The 25,520-nt window shown below is 46.0% G+C and overlaps 1 protein-coding gene across 2 annotated transcripts in view; it reads left to right on the plus strand.

Annotated features, from left to right (window-relative positions):
• The first annotated feature begins 4,864 nt into the window (after window positions 1-4,864).
• The window catches only part of ZC2HC1A (zinc finger C2HC-type containing 1A), a 177,407-nt gene continuing 156,751 nt past the window's right edge, over window positions 4,865-25,520 (plus strand). The window contains exon 1 of one of the 2 annotated variants that reach the window (XM_073631849.1): window positions 4,865-5,048. In XM_073631849.1, coding sequence (XP_073487950.1) covers window positions 5,033-5,048 — 16 coding nt within the window. In that variant the 5' untranslated portion in view covers window positions 4,865-5,032. The remainder of the gene's footprint in view (window positions 5,049-25,520) is intronic. The other variant, XM_073631848.1, reaches the window with a different exon arrangement.

Here is a 25,520-nt window from a genome sequence, read left to right on the forward strand (position 1 = left end):
ACTGTCAATTTTTTGCTGTATCCATCCATCCATCCATAAATTCATGGCTGAAAAGGAACAATAGGCAAGTGTTATGCACTGCACACGGTCTGACTTTCCGATGGAAAATGTGCAACAGGAGCTTGTTGTCAGAAATTCCGACCCTGTGTAGGCTCCATCGGACTTTTTCCATCGGAATTTCCGACACACAAAGTTTGAGAGCTGGATCTAAAATTTCCCAACAACAAAATCCGTTTGCGTAAATTCGGATTGTGTGTAGACAATTCCGACGCACAAAGTGAAAGTGTCACACATGCTCAGAATCAAGCAGAAGAGCCACACTGGCTATAGAACTTCATTTTTCTCGGCTCGTCGTATGTGTTGTACGTTACTGCATTCTTGACGTTCGGACTTTCCGGACAACTTTGTGTGACCGTGTGTATGCAAGACAAGTTTGAGCCAATATCCGTCGGAATAAATCCGATGGGCATTACTGCACTGTGTAGCTTACTGTCTTTTATATTACTGTCACTCCTGTGTGGGAATCAGAGAGAGCTGTCAGAGGCTTCTCTGTTTCACTGAAACTTTCTATTTGCATACTGTAATATACTTGGGCTATTCTCAAGTGTATAGGAGCAAAGCTCATTTTATTATAAGATAATAAGTGACTGGTCTGTGTTGAAGTGTATATCTGCCACTTCATTATTTAAAGCAACAGTGTCCTTTTTTTGGACGGGGGGGGGGGATTCCTAGCTAGTATTAGCCTAGGGAACAGTAAACAGCTCAGGGTAGTGAAAGGATAGGCTTCCATTTAGATAGGTAGCGGTCTGGTAGCATTGATAGCCTATAGTCAGGTTAGGGACCAAGAGATAGGCTAGATAGGCCTTATTTGCAGGTGACGTGTTCCAAACTTCTTTTCCATCGGTGTGTTCATCTGTATAAGGCGCCCCAGGAAGCCACCACTCCACAGATGCATCAGCGTTCATCCTCTCAAGCCGGATTGTGTTACGCCTTGCAAGCCAGCTCATCAGGGGCCCCTTAAACTGAACTGCGCCACAGTGCCTAAATGGAGGTATAGGTGTTAAAGGCCTTTAGTTATATATCCGGATATATAGATACATATTGTCAGAAACCATGAATCAGACTGAGACAGAAGTTGTAGTACGGGTCTATATTCATAATTGATTTACAAAGAACTTGGCATTATGAGTTATTAACTATGAAAGGTTTAAGGTGATTACTTCTATATATGTAAAAACGTATGTTTCTGAGCTCACAGATGGTCACTCACAGATGGTCACATTGTCTCTGGACCATTATGGCTAGTCTTTTGTTAGTACCAGATAAAACCAGCTTCTTCGCGCCTTCCATCAAGCCTTTAAAAGGTTAGACAATAGAGAACAGCAGTGGACTTCTTCCAGGACATGAATGTGCCTGGACCTTGAACAGGCTGTCGGCTTCCAGAACTATCTGACAATTTCAGAAGTTGAGGGGTTCCCTGGATTGAATGCTGAATTTATCCTGTATTGTATTATCTGTAATACATGTTTAATCAAAGCTAAGTAAATCTCTTTTATTACATTCTTTGCTTTGTGTGTTTTAATCCTTGCATTTACTGACCACATATCTGAAAGGGTAAATATATGAATGAACCTATGAATAAATGTAACACAGGATCGAACCCCTTATTACAGAAGTACAGTTAAATCTCACTTGTTTAATAATTATAAAAAAAAGGTAAACAGAGAAACGTAGTCAAAACATAGCCAGAGTTCAGGAACCGGAACGGATAGCCAGACAAGCCAAAATGTCATGGAGCCAGAGATGAGCATAGTAGAACAGCAAGTAGGATATGGAGCCAGAAGGAAAGTCAGCCAAGCAAATCTTTAACAGAAGAGCGTCTCTAGAGATGTGGTCAAGGCGAAAGCAGAGATTACCTAGGCTGGACGGCTTAAGTAGGCAGGACTGACGAGCAGGATATCATCAACAGGTGAGTCACTGTGGATAGATAGGAGCTGGCAATTAGCCGACAGCTGAGCAGCCAGCTCAGAGAAGGAAGGGCCCAGCTGCCCAGCCCTAACAGTACCCCCTCCTCAATGACCCCTCCCCCTCGGAGGACCACCAGGCTTGAGGGGAAAACGTCTATGGAAATCACAGAGGAGGACAGGGGAATGTACCTCCAAGGATGAGATCCAAGAGCGTTCCTCCAGACCATACCCTTTCCAATGCACCAGGTACTCTATGCGCTCACGGAACCTGCGGGGGTCAACAATGGATTGTACTTCATACTCCTCATGGTTCTCAACCTGTACACGGTGAGGACAAGGCACAGAGGTGGTAAAGCCATTGCAGACCAAAGGTTTTAATAAGGAGACATGAAATACATTTGAGATACGCATATTAGAAGGAAGGTCTAATGCGTAGGCCACTGGGTTAATTCTGCAAAGAATATGGAAAGACCCAATAAAGCGAGGTGCAAACTTCAGAGAGGGAACACGAAGTCGAAGGTTGCGAGATGACAGCCAGACCCTGTCCCTAACCTGATAGGAGGACTCAGGCAGGCGTCTGCAGTCAGCATGGAGTCAATACAAGGTCTCAGTTCACCACTCCTCTTCTTCACAAAGAAGAAACCAGCACCAGCAGGAGATGAGGATTTGCGGATGAAACCTCGAGAAAGTGCGTCTGCAACATACGCCTCCATGGCCTTATCCTCCAAGACCGACAAAGGGTAAACCTGGCCAGGAGGGGGTATGGCACCTGGTTGAAGGTCAGATGTGGAGGCAAACTATCGACTTGACCTCTTTCAAAGACATCGCTAAAACCGTGGTACTCCTCCGACAGGGAGGAGAGAAAAGAAGTGCACAGGACATTGGCTACCTTCTGGAAGCATGTCTTACTGCATTGTGGTGACCAGGAGAGAACCTCAGCACAGAACCAATCAAAAGAGGGGTTGTGCCTCTGTAACCAAGGATAACCAATAACCTGCGGAAACTTGGGTGAGGAAATAACTTGGAATTGGATTATCTCATGGTGAAGAGTCCCTACAGCCATGGAAAAGTCTCAAGAGTCACATGGGCAGGCTGTAGAGGTCTCCCGTCAAAAGTCAATGACAAGTGAAGTGTCATGCAACTGCAGCGGAATCGAGTGCTTCGATACAAAGGCAGCATCAATGAACAGGCCTGCAGCCCCAGAGTCGATTAGAGCCTGTATCTTGACGGATGACTCAGCCCAAGAAGGGGTGACCGAAACCAGGGGCTTATCCTTCTGGATAACTGGGGATGAAACAACGCCACCTAAGGTCTTTCCATGACAAGACCTCAAGGTTCGGGCGTTCCCTAGAGGGGTAGGACAAGACTTCAAAAAGTGACCTGCCTGGCCACAATAAAGGCACAATCTCTCGCTCTTCCTAAGGGTTCTCTCATCCGCAGAGAGACACGTGAAGCCCAAGTTCATGGGTTCATCTTAACTGACCGACTCGGTACCAGGAGGCATGGGTGGTGAGGGAGGCACGGGTTGGACTGCAAAGCTTGGAGACAAATATACAGGAGGCTTCCACAAGCGCTCCTTAAAAGAGAGTCTTTCTCTGAGTCTGGAGTCATAAGGATGGCAAACGTGACCAACTTCTCCAGCTCAGTGGGTATATCTCAGGCTGCTATCTCATCCTTAATGGAATCCAAGAGATCATGAGAAAAAGCAGCCACGAGGGTCTCATTGTTCCAAGCGACCTCTGCTGCCAGAGTATGGAATTCAATGGTGTAATTGGCGACAGTTCTCGTACTCTGATGGACATGAGGCACTTGGCAGCGGAAGCGGAGCGTATGGGAACGTCAAATAACCTTTTAAAGGAGGCCACAAACTCAGGATAACTCAAGACAACAGGTTTTTGTGTCTCCCATAGAGGGTTTGCCCAGGCCAAGGCTCTCTCAGAAAGCAAAGATATCACAAAACCTACTTTACTTCTGTCCTTGGGAAACGCCTGGGGCAGCATCTCAAAGTATATCTCAACCTGGTCCACGCTGTAGCCGTCTTTTGGGACGGGAGGTGGTTAAACTCAATGGGTTGTTTTACAAGGTGATCATTTACAATCACTTTAAAATCTAGACAGGACACGCCCCTCAGGAGCAGTTTCCATTAGAATTCAAAAGGACACACCCCTCCTGTATTAGACTGAGCAGCTGTTTCCTTGTGTATTAGCATAAACCGCTGGTTCGTTATAATCCAGACAGAACACGCCCCTCGTGGATTAATATGACAGTTGTCTATTAGAAATCAGACAGAACACGCCCCTCGTGGATTAATATGACAGTTGTCTATTAGAAATCAGACAGAACACGCCCCTCGTGTATTGGAATGACGGCTATTCGTTAGAAGCTAGAAGAGCACGCCCCTCGTGCATTAGAAGGAGCAGCTGTTGGTTAGAATCCACGCGGACCACGCCCCTCGTGCACCAGAAGGCTATTTTATTGGCAGGACACGCCCCTCGCTATAATGAAGCACACCCCTCATGCATATGACAATAAGCTGAGAGAACACGCTAGTCATGCAGTGGAAAAACCAACTCACTGCTAAGACTAGGAAACGTCATTTAAAGGAGCGCCCTGCATTACTGCAGTTATACGGTCATGACCTTATTTCTCCGCCAAGCCCCATGAAAGGACAAGGAGACGAAGTGCAGATATACCAGTGTCAGACCGTACACAATAGGCGGGTCTTAGAACAGGCCACTCCCCCACAGGCCGAACTCGCAGACAGGCCACGCCCCTTCTTTCATTGACAAGTATATTCTGCCATAGCGACAGGACACGCCCCCTACAATTGGCTGGCACACAGTGACAGCCTATAGGCCGCATTGTACGACTGTGATTGGACAGATCGACCATAGTGATATTTAGGACACGCCTCCGGTCCTCCATCCCCGCCCCCTAGTGGAGAGCTCGGTAACTGGCGAGGCTTGTGGCTCAGCCAATTATCGGCGTGTTGGTTCCCGGCCGGGCGTGTCTCGGTTGCCGTGGTAGCGGGAGTGTGCGGCGGAGCGTCACATAGAGGGGGAAACATGGAGGAGCTGGAAGGTAAGGAGGGGCTGCGGGTCATTGTTCTGTGATGTAGTCAGCTGATTCCGGGGACACAAAGGCCGCTCCGATCTCCGGGGGGACCATCAGGCCTGCAATGCATCACGTGCCCCACAGTCCTATGGCGACCACAGCAGCAGGAGAGCAGTACAAGCCCCCATATAACGGACACATCCGATCCATCCAATCACATCCATCCTCTACACTGGATGACAATCATGTCATCTCTATTACACTGACAGTGTACACAGCACTCTACATAAACATTCACCCCAGGAGCTGACAATCTAACCTCCCTATATAATAGAAGTGGAGATAAACCCATCAATGTCATGGTTTCAGAAAACAGTTATATATTCCTGGCATGCCAAGATTACTAACTGTCACTTTTGCTTGTACTGTCATAACTGATCACATGTGCAGCACCATGGCAACCGCAGATCAAACAGAGGCCAAGATGGCGGCTTCCTTGGCTGAAAAGGAGAGGAGGGTTTAGTTCTGATTTTAGAGTGGAGCCAATCGCCCTACCAGGGAGGACCACATGAAAGCACAGCGAGAACATGCAAACTGGGGACCCCAGTGCTGCTCTATCATCCTGAAAGCAATAGTAAACTGCAAAAAAAAAAAAAAATCCCTGCAAGGTAATGGCATAATGTGCTAGTATGAACGATTCACCTGAGAACAAAGCCCTCCCACTGCACGTGGTCACCGCTGACAGGGCTTCCATTTTCACCCATTCTTCCTTCCGGATTCACACACTGCAGTCATCTGATTGGCTGAGCCATGATGTCATCACTCCTGTGGTACAACTCTCTCAATGGATGGCATGTCAACCATTAAGAGTGCAGTGCGCATGCACAAGTGACATCATCGGCGATGCTTAAGTAAATCTCTCCTAAACGGTGCAAGTTTAGGAGATGTTTACGGTACCTCCAGGTAAGTCTTATTATAGTCTTACCTGTAGGTAGAAATCCACAAAACACCTTTACTACCACTTGCCGACCGTGCTTTAGCCAAAAGACAGCTACAGGGCGGCCGGTTAGTTCTGGGAGGGCGTCATTTTACTGCTGATCACAGATTGAGGTACAAAGCCAATCAGCTGCCCTTTACCACGTGATCAGCCATGTCCAATCAGCTGCCCTTTACCACGTGATCAGCCGTGTCCAATCACAGCTGATTATGATGTAAACAGAAGGCGGTTATTGGCAGTACTTTCCTCATGCTGACAGCGAGAGGAGAGCCAATAACCAGCTTGTGTAAAAGGACATGTACCCTGATTATCAGTGTCAGCTATCAGTGCCCATCGATGTTGCCTCATCAGTGCCTCTTCGTCAGTGCCGCCTTATCAGCGCACATCAGTGAAGGAGAAAAAATACCTGTTTGCAAAGTTTTATAACAAACTGTGAATTTTTTTTTCAAAGTTTTCAGTCTTTTTTCATTTATTTTGCAAAAAATTATAAACCCAGTGGTGATTAAATATAAATGACAAAAATGTAGTTTGGGTACAGTGTTGTATAACTGCGCAACTGTCATTCAAAGTGTGCCAGCGCTGAAAGTTGGCCTGGGCAGGAAGGGGGCAGGACTTTGAATATGTCTTGTGCTATAATGGCCTGCCTGCTCACGGTCTGTCATAACCTAGACCAGTGTTTCTCAACTCCAGTCCTCAAGGCACCCCAACAGGTCATGTTTTCAGGATTTCCCTCTGATGAAACAGCTGTGGTAATTACTAAGGCACCGAAAGTGATCAAATCACCTGTGCAAAATAATGGAAAGCCTGAAAACATGACTCGTTGGGGCACCTTGAGGAATGGAGTTGAGAAACACTGACCTAGACCTCCGTTCCAGTTTAAGTCGTGTGAATTGGGGTCTTCCTGGGTCACATGTGTTTTTCCAGCACATCCCACAGATGCTCGATTGGATTGAGATCTGGAGAATTTGGAGGCCAAGTCACCACCTTGAACTGATTGTATTCCTCAAACCATTCTTGAACTAACGTGGAAGTCCATGCAAAAACAAAAATCTCTGCATCTATAGACACCAGGGATCTAACACTAACCTCTCTATCCCTGTAAAGAAAAAACATATATACATACCTTTTTGGAAGCCGATCTGACCCGCTGTGACCCGATTCCATGCTGAGCTGTCAGCCGCGGCTTCTCTGTGTAGGCGGGTGCAGAAGAGATGGAGGACAACGGAAGCCCCATAGTATCTCTATGGGTGACCTCACTTCCCATTCATTTCACAGCCTTTGTTGGCCATGTCCTCTGCAGAGCTTCCTGGGCTGGAGATCAGGTCAGATCGGCTTCCAAATGGTATATATACTCATTTATTCTTTACAGGGATAGAGAGGATAGTGTTAGATCCATGGTGTCTACATATGCAGAAATTTTAGTTTTTGCATGGACTTCCACTTTAATGAGAAAAAAAGAGAAAAGAGAGCGCACCAGCCTAGTGCATTATCCTTGACAGGTTTATTGAATTAAAAACAAGATAAAAACTACTCACAAAAGTCGAAGAAGGCTCTGATGAAGAAGGTTAAACCTTCGAAACGCGTAAGCCAGCAGCAGTCCGTATGCCTCCTTCCTGGGACCTGGACAACTGCTACCACTGGAACAATTGCCTCTGTGTGTTTACTATGCGATTTTACCTTCGACTTTTGTGAGTAGTTTTTATCTTGTTTTTAATTCAATAAACCTGTCAAGGATAATGCACTAGGCTGGTGCGCTCTCTTTTCTCTTTTTTTCTTTCAACACTAGGACAATCCCATCCTTTGAGAGCAGCAAAGCCGAAATCCATAGTCCTTCTTGAACTTTTTTAGCCAACACACCAGTGCGCAAGAGTACTTTTTCGTCTCTCCACTTTAATGAGACCAGGCCACCTTCTTCCATTGTTCCATGGTCCAGTTCTGATGCTCACGTGCCCATTGTGGGCGCTTTTGGCTGTGAACCCGACATACCTCCCAATTTTTTGTGACACACCCCCGCCACGCCCTCTTAATGGAGAATTATACAAAATAATGATTTTTACCACTACTATTCCTTTATACTGGCTTCTAAATGTTACAAACGCAGCAATTTAGAAATTGGATCAAAGCTTTAGCACTGGGAACAGTTTGTGAAAGATAAATATAGAATTTTATATACAACTATATAAATCGGACCAAAATGAGGGACAGAGGGACTTTGTTCCAAATCAGGGACAGTTGGGAGCTATGGACATGGGTCCATAGCATAATAGCTCATTATGAAGAATGACTTAGCCTGGTCCTCGGCGACATTGCTCCCAGAGTTACTTCTGGGCATCACGGGCTCCGGCGCTGTGATTGGCTGGAGCCGCGATGACGTCACTCCTACGCATGTGTGCGGAAGCGTCAGGTAACGGCACACTAACTGAAGCAACGGCACGTATTACATCGGCACATGCAGATACAGGGGCTATCTCTAAAACAGGTTTAGGAGATATCCGGGGTAGCTACAGGTATGCCTTATTATAGACTTACCTGTAGTCAAAAGTGGTTGTAAAGGCTTTACAACCACTTTAAGTGTCGCTTTTCGGCTGCTAGCAGGGCGCTTTTAACCCCAAAGAAGGGGTTAAAATCGCCCGTGTTGTGGCGCTTCTGAAGCGCTTTTCAGGTGCTTTTGTAGCTCTGCCCATTCATTCCAATGGGCAGGGGTGTTTTGGGAACGCTAAATACAGTAACCGCAAGATGCTGCTTGCAGGACTTTTTTTGCACGTCCCGCAAGCGCACCGCCCCAGTGTGAAAAGACACACTGAAATGCATGGGAGGCGGTTTACAGGCGCTATTTAGTGCTAAAACGCCAGAAAACCGCCTCAGTATGAAAGGGTTAATCTGTGTATATATCTGTCAGTAATGCCATTCAGATGTCCCTCCATGTTATCTGAGCTGGTGATTCCAGCACCATGTAGAATTGTATATGGGGGGGGGATCTTTCATCTCACAGTCAGTAGGCTGATTTACTACAGGAGTTGACTATGTTCTCTTTGCAAGGGAATATTCCCTTAGCTCTGTGAGCCCGGGTTCACACTGCCTGCCACTTTGGCACGTCTTGCATGCGATTTCTTTAACAGAAGTCAATGTAAGTCGCACCAATTGCACAGAATGGGGTGAGACTTCTGATGCGACAAGTGCTCCAAAGTCGGAGTGATTGTTGCATCAGTGTGAACCGGGCCTAATTATAGTGAAAATTTACCCAAAAATATAGAATCACATGCAAGGAAAAAAAAAACAGGATTTTTGCTTTCACGTGATTGGATGATAAACACAGCTTCACCTCCTCATTTACTAAGTGAAGCTGCTTTGCTCCTTGGGTAGTCCAGCTGGAATGTCCCCATCCAGGTTCTGTAATCTCCCGATGAGATGAACATTGGATATACAGTATTGTAGCTTCTGCCAAGCACAGTCACCGATCTGTGGTGACCATATGATGCCGTTGGATTGGTGATCACACTCCTTTCTACCATGGTGCTAAAACTGAGCTATGGGTAGAGCTGTTCTATTGATGTAGTCATTTAAAATAGTCAAAGTAGCTCAAGTACAGCAGTGCTAAGGTTGGGAGAAAGTGAGCCAAGAGGCTGAGCCAATCAGGACTCGCTTGCTTTGCGCGTTGCTTTCAGCCTGCCATGTGTTGCAGTGTGGTAATGCGCAGGCTTTATGCATGCGTAAATGTGCGTTGTGTTACGGCAGCCCATTCATCATGAAATGGTCTACCAGAGCACCACTACGGATGAAAAAATGTGAGTGACCCTTTTTGTCAGAACGCAGTGCAACGCACTGTATATGCATTATGATGCGCTGCAGGGTGTCATGCTCTGCTGTACAAGACACTGGAATGCCATTTTCAATGGGTGGTGCTACATCTAGAGAAAATGTGTTGCCATTCATTGTGATTGTGTATTCTAATACAATTTACTACAGTACAGATGCGCCCTATAATTAGCCATTGGAGGGGGGATTAGCTTCTACAATGACTGCTAATTACTTAAAATAGCAACTGTGATGAAGACGTCGGAAACACACAGGCGTTGTATCCAGGAGTTACCAAAACACAGACTAGCATTGTGAGACGGAACAGTAAAGTACAATCACCGTGCAGCACTAGAAAAGCAGGATGTCTGTGTATGGAATGAGCAGATATGGTTGCCCCTAGTTACATCACACATTTTATAGAAACAAAGATTTTATAAAAGTTTATCATTCATTAAGATCTACTTCCAGCTTTACATTGAATGTATTTTGAAAATATTGAAAAGACATTTACAAATATAGACTCTCTGCAGCCTTTAAGTGCCAGTTCACACAGGGGCAGCCAGACTTGCAGCGTGACTTTGCAAGGCGATCTGCACACAACTTCAACGGTGACTTGCAAAATGACTTCTGTGTAGAAGTCAATGCAGGTCGCCCTGAAGTCGTCCCAAAGTAGTACAGGAACCTTTTTCTAAGTCTGAGCAACTTGAGTTGTTCCTATTAGAACGGTTCCATTGTACAGAACGGAGTGCGACTTGTCAGGCGGCTAAGCCCCTGTGTGAATCGGCACCTAAGTGGTTGTAAACCCACAAAAAAAAAAAAAAACCTGCAAAGGCATAATGAGCTAGTATGCATTGCATACTAGCTCATTATGAAATGCATAGCTTAGATCGAAGCACCCGCAGCGGTCCTGGCACACTGCTGTGGCCAGCGACATGTCTCCCGGAGTTATTTCCAGGTATCGCGGGCTCTGGTGCTGTGATTGGCTGGAGCCGTGATGACGTCACTACCGCGCATTCGCACTGGAGTCGTCGGTAATGGCACGGCAGCTGAAGAAACGGTACGAGCGAGCCGTTTCTCCGGTGCGCGTGTACCGATGACATCAGCACATGCTGATACAGTGAATATCTCCTAAACGGTGCAAAGTTTAGGAGATATTCACGGTAACTACAGGTAAGCCTTATTATATAGTGTACCACTTTAATCACTTCCATACCGCAGGCCGTAATATGACGTCATTAGCTTTCAGTGGCTTTCTCACCGCCCTCCGGTGCTTCTCCGGGCTCTCCTGTGCGATGGGGAACCCGGAGAACAAATCGTCCGGCACCGGAAGAGAGGCATAGAGATTTCCGAGGGACAGGTGGTCCCCGGCAATCTCTATGATCCTCTGAGGCCCGGGCTCGACGTTATGACATCACGTCTGGGCTGCACAGGTAAACAAAGCCGAGATCTCGGCTAGAAAAGGATCAGCTCGTCAATTTTTTTTAATCTAAAGCTTTCCAGCCTGTATGAGAGATGTGGGGTCTTATGACCTTGACCCCACATCTCTCCATAAAGAGGACCTGTCACACACCATTCTTATTACAAGGGGTGTTTACATTCCTTGTAAAAGGAAAAAAGGTGATCAAAAAAAAAATGTTAAAGGGAAAGTGTAAAAATAAAATAAACAATAAAAAATTAAAGTGCCCCCGTCCTCACGAGCTCGCACGCAGAAGCGAACGCATACGTAAGTCGCTCCCGCATATGTAAATGACGTCCAAACCACGCATGTGATGTATCACCGCAAACTTTAAAGCGAGAGCAATGATTTTAGCCTCAGACCTCCTCTGCAACTCTAAACGTAAAACAATTTTAAACAGTTGCCCATGGAGATTTTTTAGTACCAAAGTTTGGGGCCATACCACAAGTGTGCGAAATTTTAAAGCGTAACATGTGAGGTATCTATTTACTGGCCGTAACATCATCTGTCACATTATAAAAAAAAAAAATAGTCGAACTACTGTGTTGTTGTGTGTGTGTTTTTTTTTTTTTTTTTTTTTTTTTCATGAAATTTTTTTTGTATAAAAAAAAAAAATCACGTTTGAAAAATGACCGCGCAAATACTGTGTGACATAAAAAATCTAACCTCCCTATATAATAGAAGTGGAGATAAACCCATCAATGTCATGGTTTCAGAAAACAGTTATATATTCCTGGCATGCCAAGATTACTAACTGTCACTTTTGCTTGTACTGTCATAACTGATCACATGTGCAGCACCATGGCAACCGCAGATCAAACAGAGGCCAAGATGGCGGCTTCCTTGGCTGAAAAGGAGAGGAGGGTTTAGTTCTGATTTTAGAGCGGAGCCAATCGCCCTACCAGGGAGGACCACATGAAAGCACAGAGAGAACATGCAAACTGGGGACCCCAGTGCTGCTCCATCATCCTGAAAGCAATAGTAAACTGCAAAAAAAAAAAAAAAAAATCCCTGCAAGGTAATGGCATAATGTGCTAGTATGAACGATTCACCTGAGAACAAAGCCCTCCCACTGCACGTGGTCACCGCTGACAGGGCTTCCATTTTCACCCATTCTTCCTTCCGGATTCACACACTGCAGTCATCTGATTGGCTGAGCCATGATGTCATCACTCCTGTGGTACAACTCTCTCAATGGATGGCATGTCAACCATTAAGAGTGCAGTGCGCATGCACAAGTGACATCATCGATGCTTAAGTAAATCTCTCCTAAACGGTGCAAGTTTAGGAGATGTTTACGGTACCTCCAGGTAAGTCTTATTATAGTCTTACCTGTAGGTAGAAATCCACAAAACACCTTTACTACCACTTGCCGACCGTGCTTTAGCCAAAAGACAGCTACAGCGCGGCCGGTTAGTTCTGGGAGGGCGTCATTTTACTGCTGATCACAGATTGAGGTACAAAGCCAATCAGCTGCCCTTTACCACGTGATCAGCCATGTCCAATTAGCTGCCCTTTACCACGTGATCAGCCGTGCCCAATCACAGCTGATTATGATGTAAACAGAAGGCGGTTATTGGCAGTACTTTCCTCATGCTGACAGCGAGAGGAGAGCCAATAACCAGCTTGTGTAAAAGGACATGTACGCTGATTATCAGTGTCAGCTATCAGTGCCCATCGATGTTGCCTCATCAGTGCCTCTGTCATCTGTCACATTATAAAAAAAAAAAAATAGTCGAACTACTGTGTTGTTGTGTGTGTGTGTTTGTTTTTTTTTGTTTTTTTTTTTTTTTTATTCATGAAATTTTTTTTGTATAAAAAAAAAAAAATCACGTTTGAAAAATGACCGCACAAATACTGTGTGACATAAAAAGTTGCAATGACCACCATTTTATTCCCTAGTGTGTCTGCTAAATGAGTACACCCCTCACATTTTTGTAAATATTTTATTATATCTTTTCATGTGACAACACTGAAGAAATGACACTTTGCTACAATGTAAAGTAGTGAGTGTACAGCTTGTATAACAGTGTAAATTTGCTGTCCCCTCAAAATAACTCAACACACAGCCATTAATGTCTAAACCGCTGGCAACAAAAGTGAGTACACCCCTAAGTGAAAATGTCCAAATTAGGCCCAATTAGCCATTTTCCCTCCCCGGTGTTGTAATTCGTTAGTGTTACAAGGTCTCAGGTGTGAATGGGGAGCAGGTGTGTTAAATTTGGTGTTATCGCTCTCACTCTATCATACTGGTCACTGGAAGTTCAACGTGGCACCTCATGGCAAAGAACTCTCTGAGGATCTGAAAAAAAAGAATTGTTGCTCTATAAAAAGATTGCCAAGACCCTGAAACTGAGCTGCAGCATGGTGGCCAAGAGCATACAGCGGTTTAACAGGACAGGTTCCACTCAGAACAGGCCTCACCATGGTTGACCAAAGAAGTTGAGTGCACGTGTTCAGCATCATATCCAGAGGTTGTCTTTGGGAAATAGACATATGAGTGCTGCCAGCATTGCTGCAGAGGTTGAAGGGCAGGGGGGTCAGCCTGTCGGTGCTCAGACCATACGCTGCACACTGCATCAAATTGGTCTGCATGGCTGTCATCCCAGAAGGAAGCCTCTTCTAAAGATGATGCACAAGAAAGCCCACAAACAGTTTGCTGAAGACAAGCAGACTAAGGGCATGGATTACTGGAACCATGTCCTGTGGTCTGATGAGACCAAGATAAACTTATTTGGTTCAGATTGTATCAAGCGTGTGTTGTGGCAACCAAGTGAGGAGTACACAGACAAGTGTGTCTTGCCTAAAGTCAAGCATGGTGGTGGGATTGTCATGGTCTCGGGGGTGCATGAGTGCTGCCAGCACTGGGGAGCTACAGTTCATTGAGGGAACCATGAATGCCAACATGTACTATGACATACTGAAGCAGAGCATGATCCCCTCCCTTCGGAGACTGGGCCGCAGAGCAGTATTGAAACATGATATCGACCTAAAACACAGTTCCAAGGTGACTACTGCCTTGCTAGAGAAGCTGAGGGTAAAGGTGATGGACTGGTCAAGCATGTCTCCAGACCTAAACCCTATTGAGCATCTGTGGGGAATCCTCAAATGGAAGGTGGAGGAGCGCAAGGTCTCTAACATCCACCAGCTCCGTGATGTCGTCATGGAGGAGTGGAAGAGGATTCCAGTGGCAACCTGTGAAGCTCTGGTGAACTCCATGCCCAAGAGGGTTAAGGCAGTGCTGGAAAATAATGGTGGCCACACAATATATTGACACTTTGGGCCCAATTTGGACATTTTCACTTAGGGGTGTACTCACTTTTGTTGCCGGCGGTTTAGACATTAATGGCTGTGTGTTGAGTTATTTTGAGGGGACAGCAAATTTACACTGTTATACAAGCTGTACACTCACTACTTTACATTGTAGCAAAGTGTCATTTCTTCAGTGTTGTCACATGAAAAGATATAATAAAATATTTACAAAAATGTGAGGGCGTACTCACTTTTGTGGGATACTGTATATACCATGGACTGTCTTATACACAGCCTCTGCATGGTGCTTTAGACTGTGTTCACGCGGTGTGGATGCTAAACTGTGGTCCATGGGAGGAAAAATACTCCTGCATCAGTGGGAGGTGAAATAACCTGTGTCAATGGGAGTAATAAATTCCTTTATGTCAATGGAAGAGTAATATTGTCTATATGACTGTTGGTGGTCACTGGCAGGAATGGTGCCTATGTGTATTACCGCTTGCTGCCTCAACCTTCAACATCTCCAAGATACGCTCCTTCCTAACCAATGTCGCCACAAAGCTTCTAATCCACTCCCTGGTTATCTCTCGCCTCAACTATTGCAACTCCCTCCTCAGTGGCTTACCTCTAAATAGACTATCCCCCCTTCAGTCCATCATTCACGCTGCTGCCAGGCTCATCCACCTTCCAAACCGCTCAGCGTCTGCTACCTCTCTCTGCCAATCCCTCCATTGGCTGCCACTCAGCCAACTAATCAAATTCAAGATACTAACAGTAACTTGCAAAGCCATCCACAACCTGGCCCCCAGCTACATCTCTAACCTGGTCTTAAAATACCAACCAAATCGTCCTCTTCTCTCCTCCCAAGACCTTCTGCTCTCTAGCTCCCTTGTCGCCTCCCATGCTCTCCTCCCAGGACTTCTTCTGAGCCTCTCCCATCCTCTGGAATGCTCTACCCCAATCTGTCTATCTCGTACTTTGTTTACTTTCAGACGATCCCTGAAAACTCATCTCTTCAGAGAAGCCTATCTTGCCCCGCCTAACAACTGTACATTTATTTTCTCCATCAGCTCATCCCCCACAGTTATTACCTCTTATATTTCCTTACCCTCGTTCTTAGATTGTAAGCTCTAATGAGCAGGGCCCTTTCATTCCCAGTGTATTGTATTTGTATTGTCTACCCTCAAGTTGTAAAGTGCTGCGTAAACTGTCGGCACTATATAAATCCTGTATAATAATAATAATGTGTCAGTGGTCCATGGGAGGATTGGTGCCCATCTGGCAGTGGTCATAGGGAGGAATGGTGCCCAGGTGTCAGTGGTCACTGGAAAGAATGGTGCCCAGGTGTCAGTGGTCACTGGGAAGAATGGTGCCCAGGTGTCAGTGGTCACTGGGAAGAATGGTGCCCAGGTGTCAGTGGTCACTGGGAAGAATGGTGCCCAGGTGTCAGTGGTCACTGGGAAGAATGGTGCCCAGGTGTCAGTGGTCACTGGGAAGAATGGCGCCCAGGTGTCAGTGGTCACTGGGAAGAATGGCGCCCAGGTGTCAGTGGTCACTGGGAAGAATGGCGCCCAGGTGTCAGTGGTCACTGGGAAGAATGGCGCCCAGGTGTCAGTGGTCACTGGGAAGAATGGCGCCCAGGTGTCAGTGGTCACTGGGAAGAATGGCGCCCAGGTGTCAGTGGTCACTGGGAAGAATGGCGCCCAGGTGTCAGTGGTCACTGGGAGGAATGGCGCCCAGGTGTCAGTGGTCACTGGGAGGAATGGCGCCCAGGTGTCAGTGGTCACTGGGAGGAATGGCGCCCAGGTGTCAGTGGTCACTGGGAGGAATGGCGCCCAGGTGTCAGTGGTCACTGGGAGGAATGGCGCCCAGGTGTCAGTGGTCACTGGGAGGAATGGCGCCCAGGTGTCAGTGGTCACTGGGAGGAATGGCGCCCAGGTGTCAGTGGTCACTGGGAGGAATGGCGCCCAGGTGTCAGTGGTCACTGGGAGGAATGGCGCCCAGGTGTCAGTGGTCACTGGGAGGAATGGCGCCCAGGTGTCAGTGGTCACTGGGAGGAATGGCGCCCAGGTGTCAGTGGTCACTGAGAGGAATGGTGTCCAGGTGTCAGTGGTCACTGGGAAGAATGGTGCCCAGGTGTCAGTGGTTACTGGAGGAATGGCGCCCAGTGGTCACTGAGAGTAATGGTGCCCAGGTGTCAGTGGTCACTGGAAAGAATGGTGCCCAGGTGTCAGTGGTCACTGGGAAGAATGGTGCCCAGGTGTCAGTGGTCACTGGGAAGAATGGTGCCCAGGTGTCAGTGGTCACTGGGAAGAATGGCGCCCAGGTGTCAGTGGTCACTGGGAAGAATGGCGCCCAGGTGTCAGTGGTCACTGGGAAGAATGGCGCCCAGGTGTCAGTGGTCACTGGGAAGAATGGCGCCCAGGTGTCAGTGGTCACTGGGAAGAATGGCGCCCAGGTGTCAGTGGTCACTGGGAAGAATGGCGCCCAGGTGTCAGTGGTCACTGGGAAGAATGGCGCCCAGGTGTCAGTGGTCACTGGGAGGAATGGCGCCCAGGTGTCAGTGGTCACTGGGAGGAATGGCGCCCAGGTGTCAGTGGTCACTGGGAGGAATGGCGCCCAGGTGTCAGTGGTTACTGGAGGAATGGCGCCCAGGTGTCAGTGGTCACTGGGAGGAATGGTGCCCAGGTGTCAGTGGTCACTGGGAGGAATGGTGCCCAGGTGTCAGTGGTCACTGGGAGGAATGGTGCCCAGGTGTCAGTGGTCACTGGGAGGAATGGTGCCCAGGTGTCAGTGGTCACTGGGAAGAATGGTGCCCAGGTGTCAGTGGTCATTAGGATGTAATGGTGCTTATGTGTCCATGGTAAATGCCTTCCATTCTGCACCAGCATTATTGTTCACTGAGATTTACCTTGCAGGTGCCCTTCCTTATGCTTCTCAATAAGGTCACAGCTAGGGCTATTCAGGCACCTTGGGGAAGGAGATCTCTCTACCTGAAGGTACCTGCTACATTGCCAGGTGCGGAGCGCTCTGTGTTCTACAACCCTGCACTAAGTGCTGCCATCCTGCACACAGTGGGACCTCTCTGCATGCAAGGCAGTCATGTGCATTGCTCTTTTTACAGTACAAATTCCATAGTCCATCTTGGGGGCAAACAAGAGAGGGGCGGCTACCGTCCTACATACAGTAGGACCATGGAGAATGAACGTAGTCACTCTCTAACAGGAAGTCGGATTACACTAGGGGAAAAAAAAAAGGATATTGAAGAAAGTTGAGAGCAATAGAAGGGAATTTTCCGGGTTAAGAATGCATACCTGAATAGAATTTGCATTTTAACCATACAATACACTTTGTGTATGTGAATTCAGTACCTGTATATGAGAGGTGCAGGCTCGGATTGTATATGAATGCAGTACATGTATAAACTATATTACCAAAAGTATTGGGACACCTGCTTTTACATGCACATGAACTTTAATGGCATCCCCGTCTTAGGCTGGATTCACACCTATACATTTTTAGTGCCTTTTGCATTTTGCAGATTTGCACTACAGAACGTGTTCCATAGGAAACCATGTTAAATAGACTGCAGTGCAAATCTGCAAAATGCAAAAAGCACTAAAACTGCATAGATGTGAATCCAGCCTTAGTCAGTAGGGTTCAATATTGAGTTGGACCACCCTTTGCAGCTATAACAGCTTCAACTCTTCTGGGAAGGCTGTCCACAAGGTTTAGGAGGGTGTATATGGGAATGTTTGACCATTCTCCCAGAAGTGCATTTGCGCAGTCTCCGCTCTAATTCATCCCAAAGATGTTCTATCAAGTTGAGGTCAGGACTCTGTGCAGGCCAGTCAAGTTCCTCAGCCCCAAACTCACTCATCCATGTCTTTTATAGACCTTGTTTGTGCACTGGTGCGCAATCATATTGGAACAGGAAGGGGCCATCCCCAAACTGTTCCCACAAAGTTGGGAGCATGAAATTGTCTAAAATGTCTTGGTATGCTGACAGCTTAAGAGTTCCGTTCACATGAATTAAGGGGCCAAGCCAAACCTCTGAAAAACAACCCCACACCATAATCCCCCCTCCACCAAATGATTTTGACCAGTGCACAAAGCAAGGTCCATAAAGACATGGATGAGCGAGTTTGGAGTGGAGGAACTTAACTGGCCTGCACAGAATCCTGATCTCAACCCCATAGAACACCTTTGGGATGAATTAGAGTGGAGACTGCGAGCCAGGCCTTCTCATCTAAATCAGTGCCTGACCTCACAAATGGTCAAACATTCCCATAGACACACTCCTAAACCTTGTGGACAGCCTTCCCAGAAGAGTTGAAGCTGTTACAGCTGCAAAGGGTGGACCAACTTAATACTGAGCCCTACGGACTAAGACTGGGATGATATTAAAGTTGTTGTGCATGTAAAGGCAGGCGTCCCAATACTTTTGGTAATATAATGTATGAGAGGTGCAGGCTCGGAGGTGGTCTGCTATGAGAACACATGGATGTCATTTGTATGGCCTGAAATGGCTCTGTCACATTACTGGCCAACAGCAGCTAAAGAAACAGCTGAGAATCTGCTCTGTAGGTCACCTTTACTTGGGAATACGTAGTCAGCTCAGCTTTAATGTGGCCTGGTCTATGGATGTGGAGTGTGTTACTATTCAGGGAGATAACAAGAATTTCATTTCTTTACACTTTCTGTTTAACTAAGTACGCGTTCACACGATATCCATTGATCAATGCAGGCTCAACGCAAGGGTGTTTGTTTTCTATGTGCCCTTTTCACAGCCCAACACTGCGTCAAAATGGTATTAAACCCAAAACCAAAATAGTAATAGATTGCGGCTTACCCATAATTCGTTTTTTTTTTTTCCCTCTGTCTTCTTCACCTGGTGATCTGGTCAGTAGCACACCTCCTGTGCCCCCACTCTGGATGAAGGAGCACAGGGGCACCTTTGGACGGCAGCATTGTTGGTCTGGAAGGGGAGCGTTAAATGTACTAGCAGATTTAAATACACCAACAAATTGAAGCCAAACTTCAGCTCACACTTTATAAGCAATTACAGTAACATATTTTATTTTATTTTTTTCTGTTTGGGATAAAGGTTTTAATCAGTATTTTTTACTAGAACATTTCTTAGATCCTCAAAACATTATATCCTCTTTTTTTTTTTTTTTTTTTAAAGCTGAGGTCCTGGAGAATAAATTGAGTGTTGCAATTTTTATGTCACACTGTATTTGCGCAGCAGTTTTTCAAATGCAATTTTTTTTGGAAAAATACACTTTTTTTGCATTTTAATGCACAAAAACACAATATAATACCCAATTGTTCGGTACAATTTTCAAAAGATGAGTAAGTAGATACCAAACATGACACGCTTTAAAATTGTGCAGGCCCCTGCAACGGCAACATGAATGCCTTTGCGCGTGAGCTTGGGGGGGAGCAGGGGGCACTTTAATCTTCTTCCTTTTTTTTTTTTTTTTTCTGTTGCTTTAAATTTCAACCCCAAATCTGTCCTCTGCCCTTGAAAGCATTTGATTCTACAAGATTGCTTGTGATCAAATGCTTTTCATTTTTAAAAATGGCACCTTTTGCTTCTGGGGAAACCGGTAGTGATGTACGGTAAGCTCATTGCTTTCGGGTTCCTAATATCATAGGGCGATCAAAGTCGTTACGGTCTTCCTTCAGCCCTGGCGGAAGCGCATGCTGGTCGGTGGGACGGTACAGCCCGAAGAAGCTGCGAAAGGCAGGGGTGGAGCAGAGACGTCCCCTCCTGCTGCTTGTAAAAGCAATGTCATTTTGTAACACTTCAATAAAGTTATAAAAATAAAAAATAAATTGTGGGATGGGCTGCAACAACGCATCACATCGCTCCTTACTGCCTCTATAGACACATGTACATCATCATGCATGTGTTTTTGTGTGGAGCTTGGCATGAAGGAGCCCTAAATATAAAATGTATTATCGCATAGATTCCTGAAAATGCACATAATGGTGGCAACACACGCTTCACCTTCCCCTTTTTTTTTCTTTTTTTTTTTTTCAAGGTGAGCTAAAATGAAAATTTTGGTACCAAAACCGAAAATTCAGGATGCACTTGGCCAAAACCGAAACTGAAAATGACGGTTTTAAAAAAAAAATATATATATATATTTTAATGTCTTATATTTTAATGTTAACCTTATTCATTTTTTAATTAATATCGTGAATTTAAATGACTACAAATTTTATTGTCGGCCATTATTGGCATCTTTAGTGCAAGAAAATTTCAAGAAAAATGTATCCCTTTAACCACTTGCCGACTGCGATATAGCTGAATGACGGCGTCCCGTGATCATTGGCGGTGTGCTCTGTGATAGCAGTGTCCGGAGGACACTGATCACAGATTGAGGTAAAGAGCCAATCAGCGGCTCTTTACCACGTGATCAGCGGTGTCCAATCACAGCTGATCACGGATGTAAACAGAAGCCAGTTATCGCCATTTCTTTCCTCATGCTGACAGCATGAGGAGAGAAGAGAGCCGATAACCGGCTTCTCTAAAAGGGACATGTACACTGATAATCAGGGCAGTAATTATCAGTGCCACCTCATCTGTGTAGCCTCATCAGTGCCCACCAATGCCTCCTCATCAGTGTAGCCTCATCAGTGCCTACCAATGTCTCCTCATCAGTGCCCACCAATGTCTCCTCATCAGCGCCCACCAATGTCTCCTCATCAGTGCCCACCAATGTCTCCTCATCAGTGCCCACCAATGTCTCCTCATCAGTGCCCACCAATGTCTCCTCATCAGTGCCCACCAATGCCTCCTCATCAGCGCCCACCAATGCCTCCTCATCAGCGCCCACCAATGCCTCCTCATCAGCGCCCACCAATGCCTCCTCATCAGCGCCCACCAGTGCCTCCTCATCAACGCCCACCAATGCCTCATCAGTGCCCACCAATGTCTCCTCATCAGTGCCATCGGTGCAGCCTCATTAGCGCCCACCAATGCCTCCTCATCAGTGCCATCGGTGCAGCCTCATCAGCGCCCACCAATGCCTCATCAGTGCCCACCAATGTCTCCATCAGTGCCATCGGTGCAGCCTCATTAGTGCCCACCAATGCCTCCTCATCAGCGTACATCAGTGAAGGAGAAAAATGACCTGTTTGCAAAATTTTATAAAAAACTATGAAAACTTATTATTTTTTTTTTTTAAACCAGTTCCCGAACCAGCCGCCGCAGTTATACTGCGGCAGGATGGCTCCCCTGGGCGAGCCGTCGTAGCTGTACGTCGGCTCTTTAAGACGCTGTAGGAGGCACGCGTGTCCCCGGAGCCGATGCGAGTGCCTGCGGGCTCGATCACTGCCGGGCACCTGCGATTGCTCGTGACAGAGTGAGAATCGGGATCTGTGTTTGTAAACACACAAATCCTGGTTCTGTCAGGGGTGAGGAGACCGATCGTGTGTTCCTACTAAGTAGGAACACAGATCGGTCTCCATTCCCCCCATAGTTAGAACACACCCAGGGAACACAGATATCCCCTTGATCGCCCCTAGTGAGTGACATTTATACAGTAATCAGTGCATTTTTATAGCACTGATCTCTGTATAAATGTCACTCACTGGTCCCAAAAATGTGTCAAAAGTGTCTGATTTGTTCGCCGCAATATCTATATATGCTTATTGCGATTTTTTTTTTTTTTTTTTTTTTTTTTTTTTTTTTTTACCAAAAATATGTAGAGGAATACATATTTGCCTAAACTGAGGTTTTTGAGTCACATGACTTATGAAAAACACACCCTAGGCATGGTGACTATTGTGCGATATAGCCGAAGGACTGTCCCCGTTTTGGTGGTATTTGATCACCTCCTGGGGTTTTTATTTTTTGTGCTACAAATAAAAAAAGACAGAGAAAATTAACTTCTTTTTTTTTTTTTAAATCTTCCTGTCTGTTACAAAACGTGGTAAATAAGTATGTAAGTTTTCTCCTACAGTGATGAGGCAGTACTGATTGACACTGATGAGGTGGCACTTATATGCAGTACAGATGGGCACTGATAGGTGGCACTTATGGGCACTGGGTACTGATAGGTGGCACTATTGGGCACTCATAGGTGGCACTGATAGATGGCACTAATAGGTAGCACTGATCAGAGGCGCTGGCAGGCATCACTGATGGGCACAGATTGCCACCCCTGGTGGGCTCTAGTGGGCTTACCTGGTGGGCATCCCTGGTGGCCATGGCTGAGCATCCCTGGTGGCCATGGGTGGGCATCCTTGGCAGGGCTGCACTGATAATCAGTGCAGACCCCCCCTGTCAGGAGAGCAGCCAATCGGCTCTCTACTCGCGTCTGTCAGCGTGAGTGGAGGAAAAATCGATACACGGCTTTTCCTGTTTACACTGTGATTGGACACAGCTAATCATGTGGTAAAGAGCCTTCGTCAGAGTCTCTTTACCTTGATCGGAGATGCGGTGTGTCAGACTGAAACACCACGTAACCAATCGCCGCGCTGCACGCCCCCGCGGCTTGTCGTGCTGGACGTCATATGATGTCCAGTCAGGATAATGAAACCACTTTCTGGCCGTCATTCTGCTATATGGTGGGCAGGAAGTGGTTAAATACTCTGAAGCTTATGATAGTCTGACAACAGGGTGAATGTATTCCTGAGCCATTATTGTACCACTTAGGAGCTCAACCAACACATCTGTTTGTTATGACTTACCATTAATAGAACTTATTAATACCTGTGACACCCCACCAGGGTAACTTTGACCCTTTATTTGTTTATTTACTTCCTATTTAGATCGCATAGTGTCTATCTTTAAATTTTTTATTTATTTTTTCTTGTTTCAAATGAAGTCCCCTGTTCTCTGCGTATCTTTCCGGAGGCGGCGGACTTCATTCTATTGAACAAAGATTTGTAATTCCTAAACATATGAAAAATGTTTGTTGAATAATGTTAATATTATGCTACACCCTTTAGGCTTAATGTACACGGGACGTTTTTACAACCTCTCCTGAACGACTTAACTTGAAATATAGTGACCCACGTTTAAAACGTCCGTTTTGCCGCGTTTTACATGCTGCGTTTAAAAGTGTTTGAAAAAAAAATTTTTTTTTTCAAAATAGCCAAAAATGAAAAACGCCTGTAAACGAAACGCGGCTAAACGTGAGTTACCGCGCTTAGAAGTGTTTGGTGCTTGAAATGCCTCTAAACTCATCGTCCGTCTGTCTGAACTCATTTTTTTTGCTCTTCAAAAAAGCCTCTAAACTCAACTGCTTAAAGTGGAGTTCCACCCACTTTTACAACTCTTCAGCATCCCTCACTAAACTGTGCACTGTAAACAAATTGGATATTTTTTTTCTCAGCACCTACTGTATATCTGCTGTATTCATTTTTCACTTCCTCTTCCCTGGCTGTGGCCCATCGCATCATTTCCTGTTTGCAATGCCTTCTGGAAAGGGGCGGCAACTTCCTCTGACACTGCCGTTGCTATGGAAACCTGACCTGAAACCTATTACACTGCTTGTGCTGCACTAAGCATGTGCAAGATCTGCAAGGATGAGATCCAGGAAGAAGTACAGTCTGGCTTCAGATGCCCACACTTAAGATGGCCACGGCCTGCTGTAAGTTTATAAAATAACAAACTACTGCTATAAACTAACAAAACAGACCTTAGTTTACAGACTAACTTTACTAGAATACATTAAGCTCGTGTATTATAGGGGTATGTTTAATCAAAAACTATAATTTTGGCCAGAACACCACTTTAAAAACGACATTAAACGACCCTGAGTACATGTACACATAGGATACCATTGGATGAGTTCAGGGGCAGCTGAAAAAAAGCATCCAACTGCCTCTGAACATCCGTTTACCAGCAGCAGTGTACATGAGGCCCTATAGATTAAAGGGGTTGTAAACTCTCGTGTTTTTTCACCTTAATGCATCCTGTGCATTAAGGTGAAAAAACTTCTGGCAGTGACCGGTCCCCCAGCCCCCCTCTGTTTTACTTACCTGAGCCCCGTAATTCCCTTGGTGGAGACGCGCTGTCCCTCTCTGCATGGGGTCCTGTCTCTTGATTGCATAGATTGATAGCAGCGCAGCCATCGGCTCCCGCTGCTGTTGACGCAGGCATTGGGGGGCGGGGCCGAGTCTGGCATTCGTGTCTATGGACGCCAAATGCTGGACTCGGGAGCGCGCCCGCAAGGTAACCCCCTGGGAGAGTGCTTCTCCTAGGGGGTTATCTGATTCGGGAAGGAGCCGCCGAGGGACCCCAGAAGAGGATGATTGGGGCCACTCTATGCAGAACAAGCTGCACAGTGGAGGTAAGTATGATGTGTTTGTTATTTTAAATTAAAAAAAAAAAAAAAACGAAGGCTTACAATCACTTTGAGTTCAAATGTAACCAACTGATGTTGCTGGTGTTGCCTAATTTTGCTCAATAAAAACTTTTATTGTAAAAAAAAAAATACAATTATTTATAAAAAATATATAATTTTTTTAAAAACCGTCAATTTTGGTTTCAGCCAAGTGCATCCTGAATTTTCGGTTCCGGCACCAGAATTTTCATTTTGGTGCACCACTAATAAAAACCCGACTGGTAGAACAATTTTAGCACAACACTCCCTCCCATACGTGGATTGAAATTGGGCCGGTCCCTGCTGAAGCGGATGAATTTTGATCCTTCTATGGCCGGCTTTAGACCTACTTTTTGAGGTCGGCTCACTAGGCTGTGTGAGTTATTGTAACTCTAATCTGTATTCAGTGCTGCATGTCGTTGGAGGGTGAAGTTGCCGCAATCGGCGGCGATCTCTTCCTCGATATCTGGACGTTACACACACAGCTTATCAGAGTGTGTCTGCATTGGAAACTTGAAATATACAGAGTTACTGGGAGACCACATAGAGACAGTGTGACCTTCCTTCCTCTTTACATAGCAACTGTCCTCCCGCCGTCACTTCATCGTCCCTACCTTCCACATTCCCTTTCTTCTTTTATCTGTCTGCAG

This window comes from Aquarana catesbeiana, linkage group LG05 (genome assembly GCF_042186555.1).
Source record: "Aquarana catesbeiana isolate 2022-GZ linkage group LG05, ASM4218655v1, whole genome shotgun sequence".
Classification (NCBI taxonomy): domain Eukaryota; kingdom Metazoa; phylum Chordata; class Amphibia; order Anura; family Ranidae; genus Aquarana; species Aquarana catesbeiana.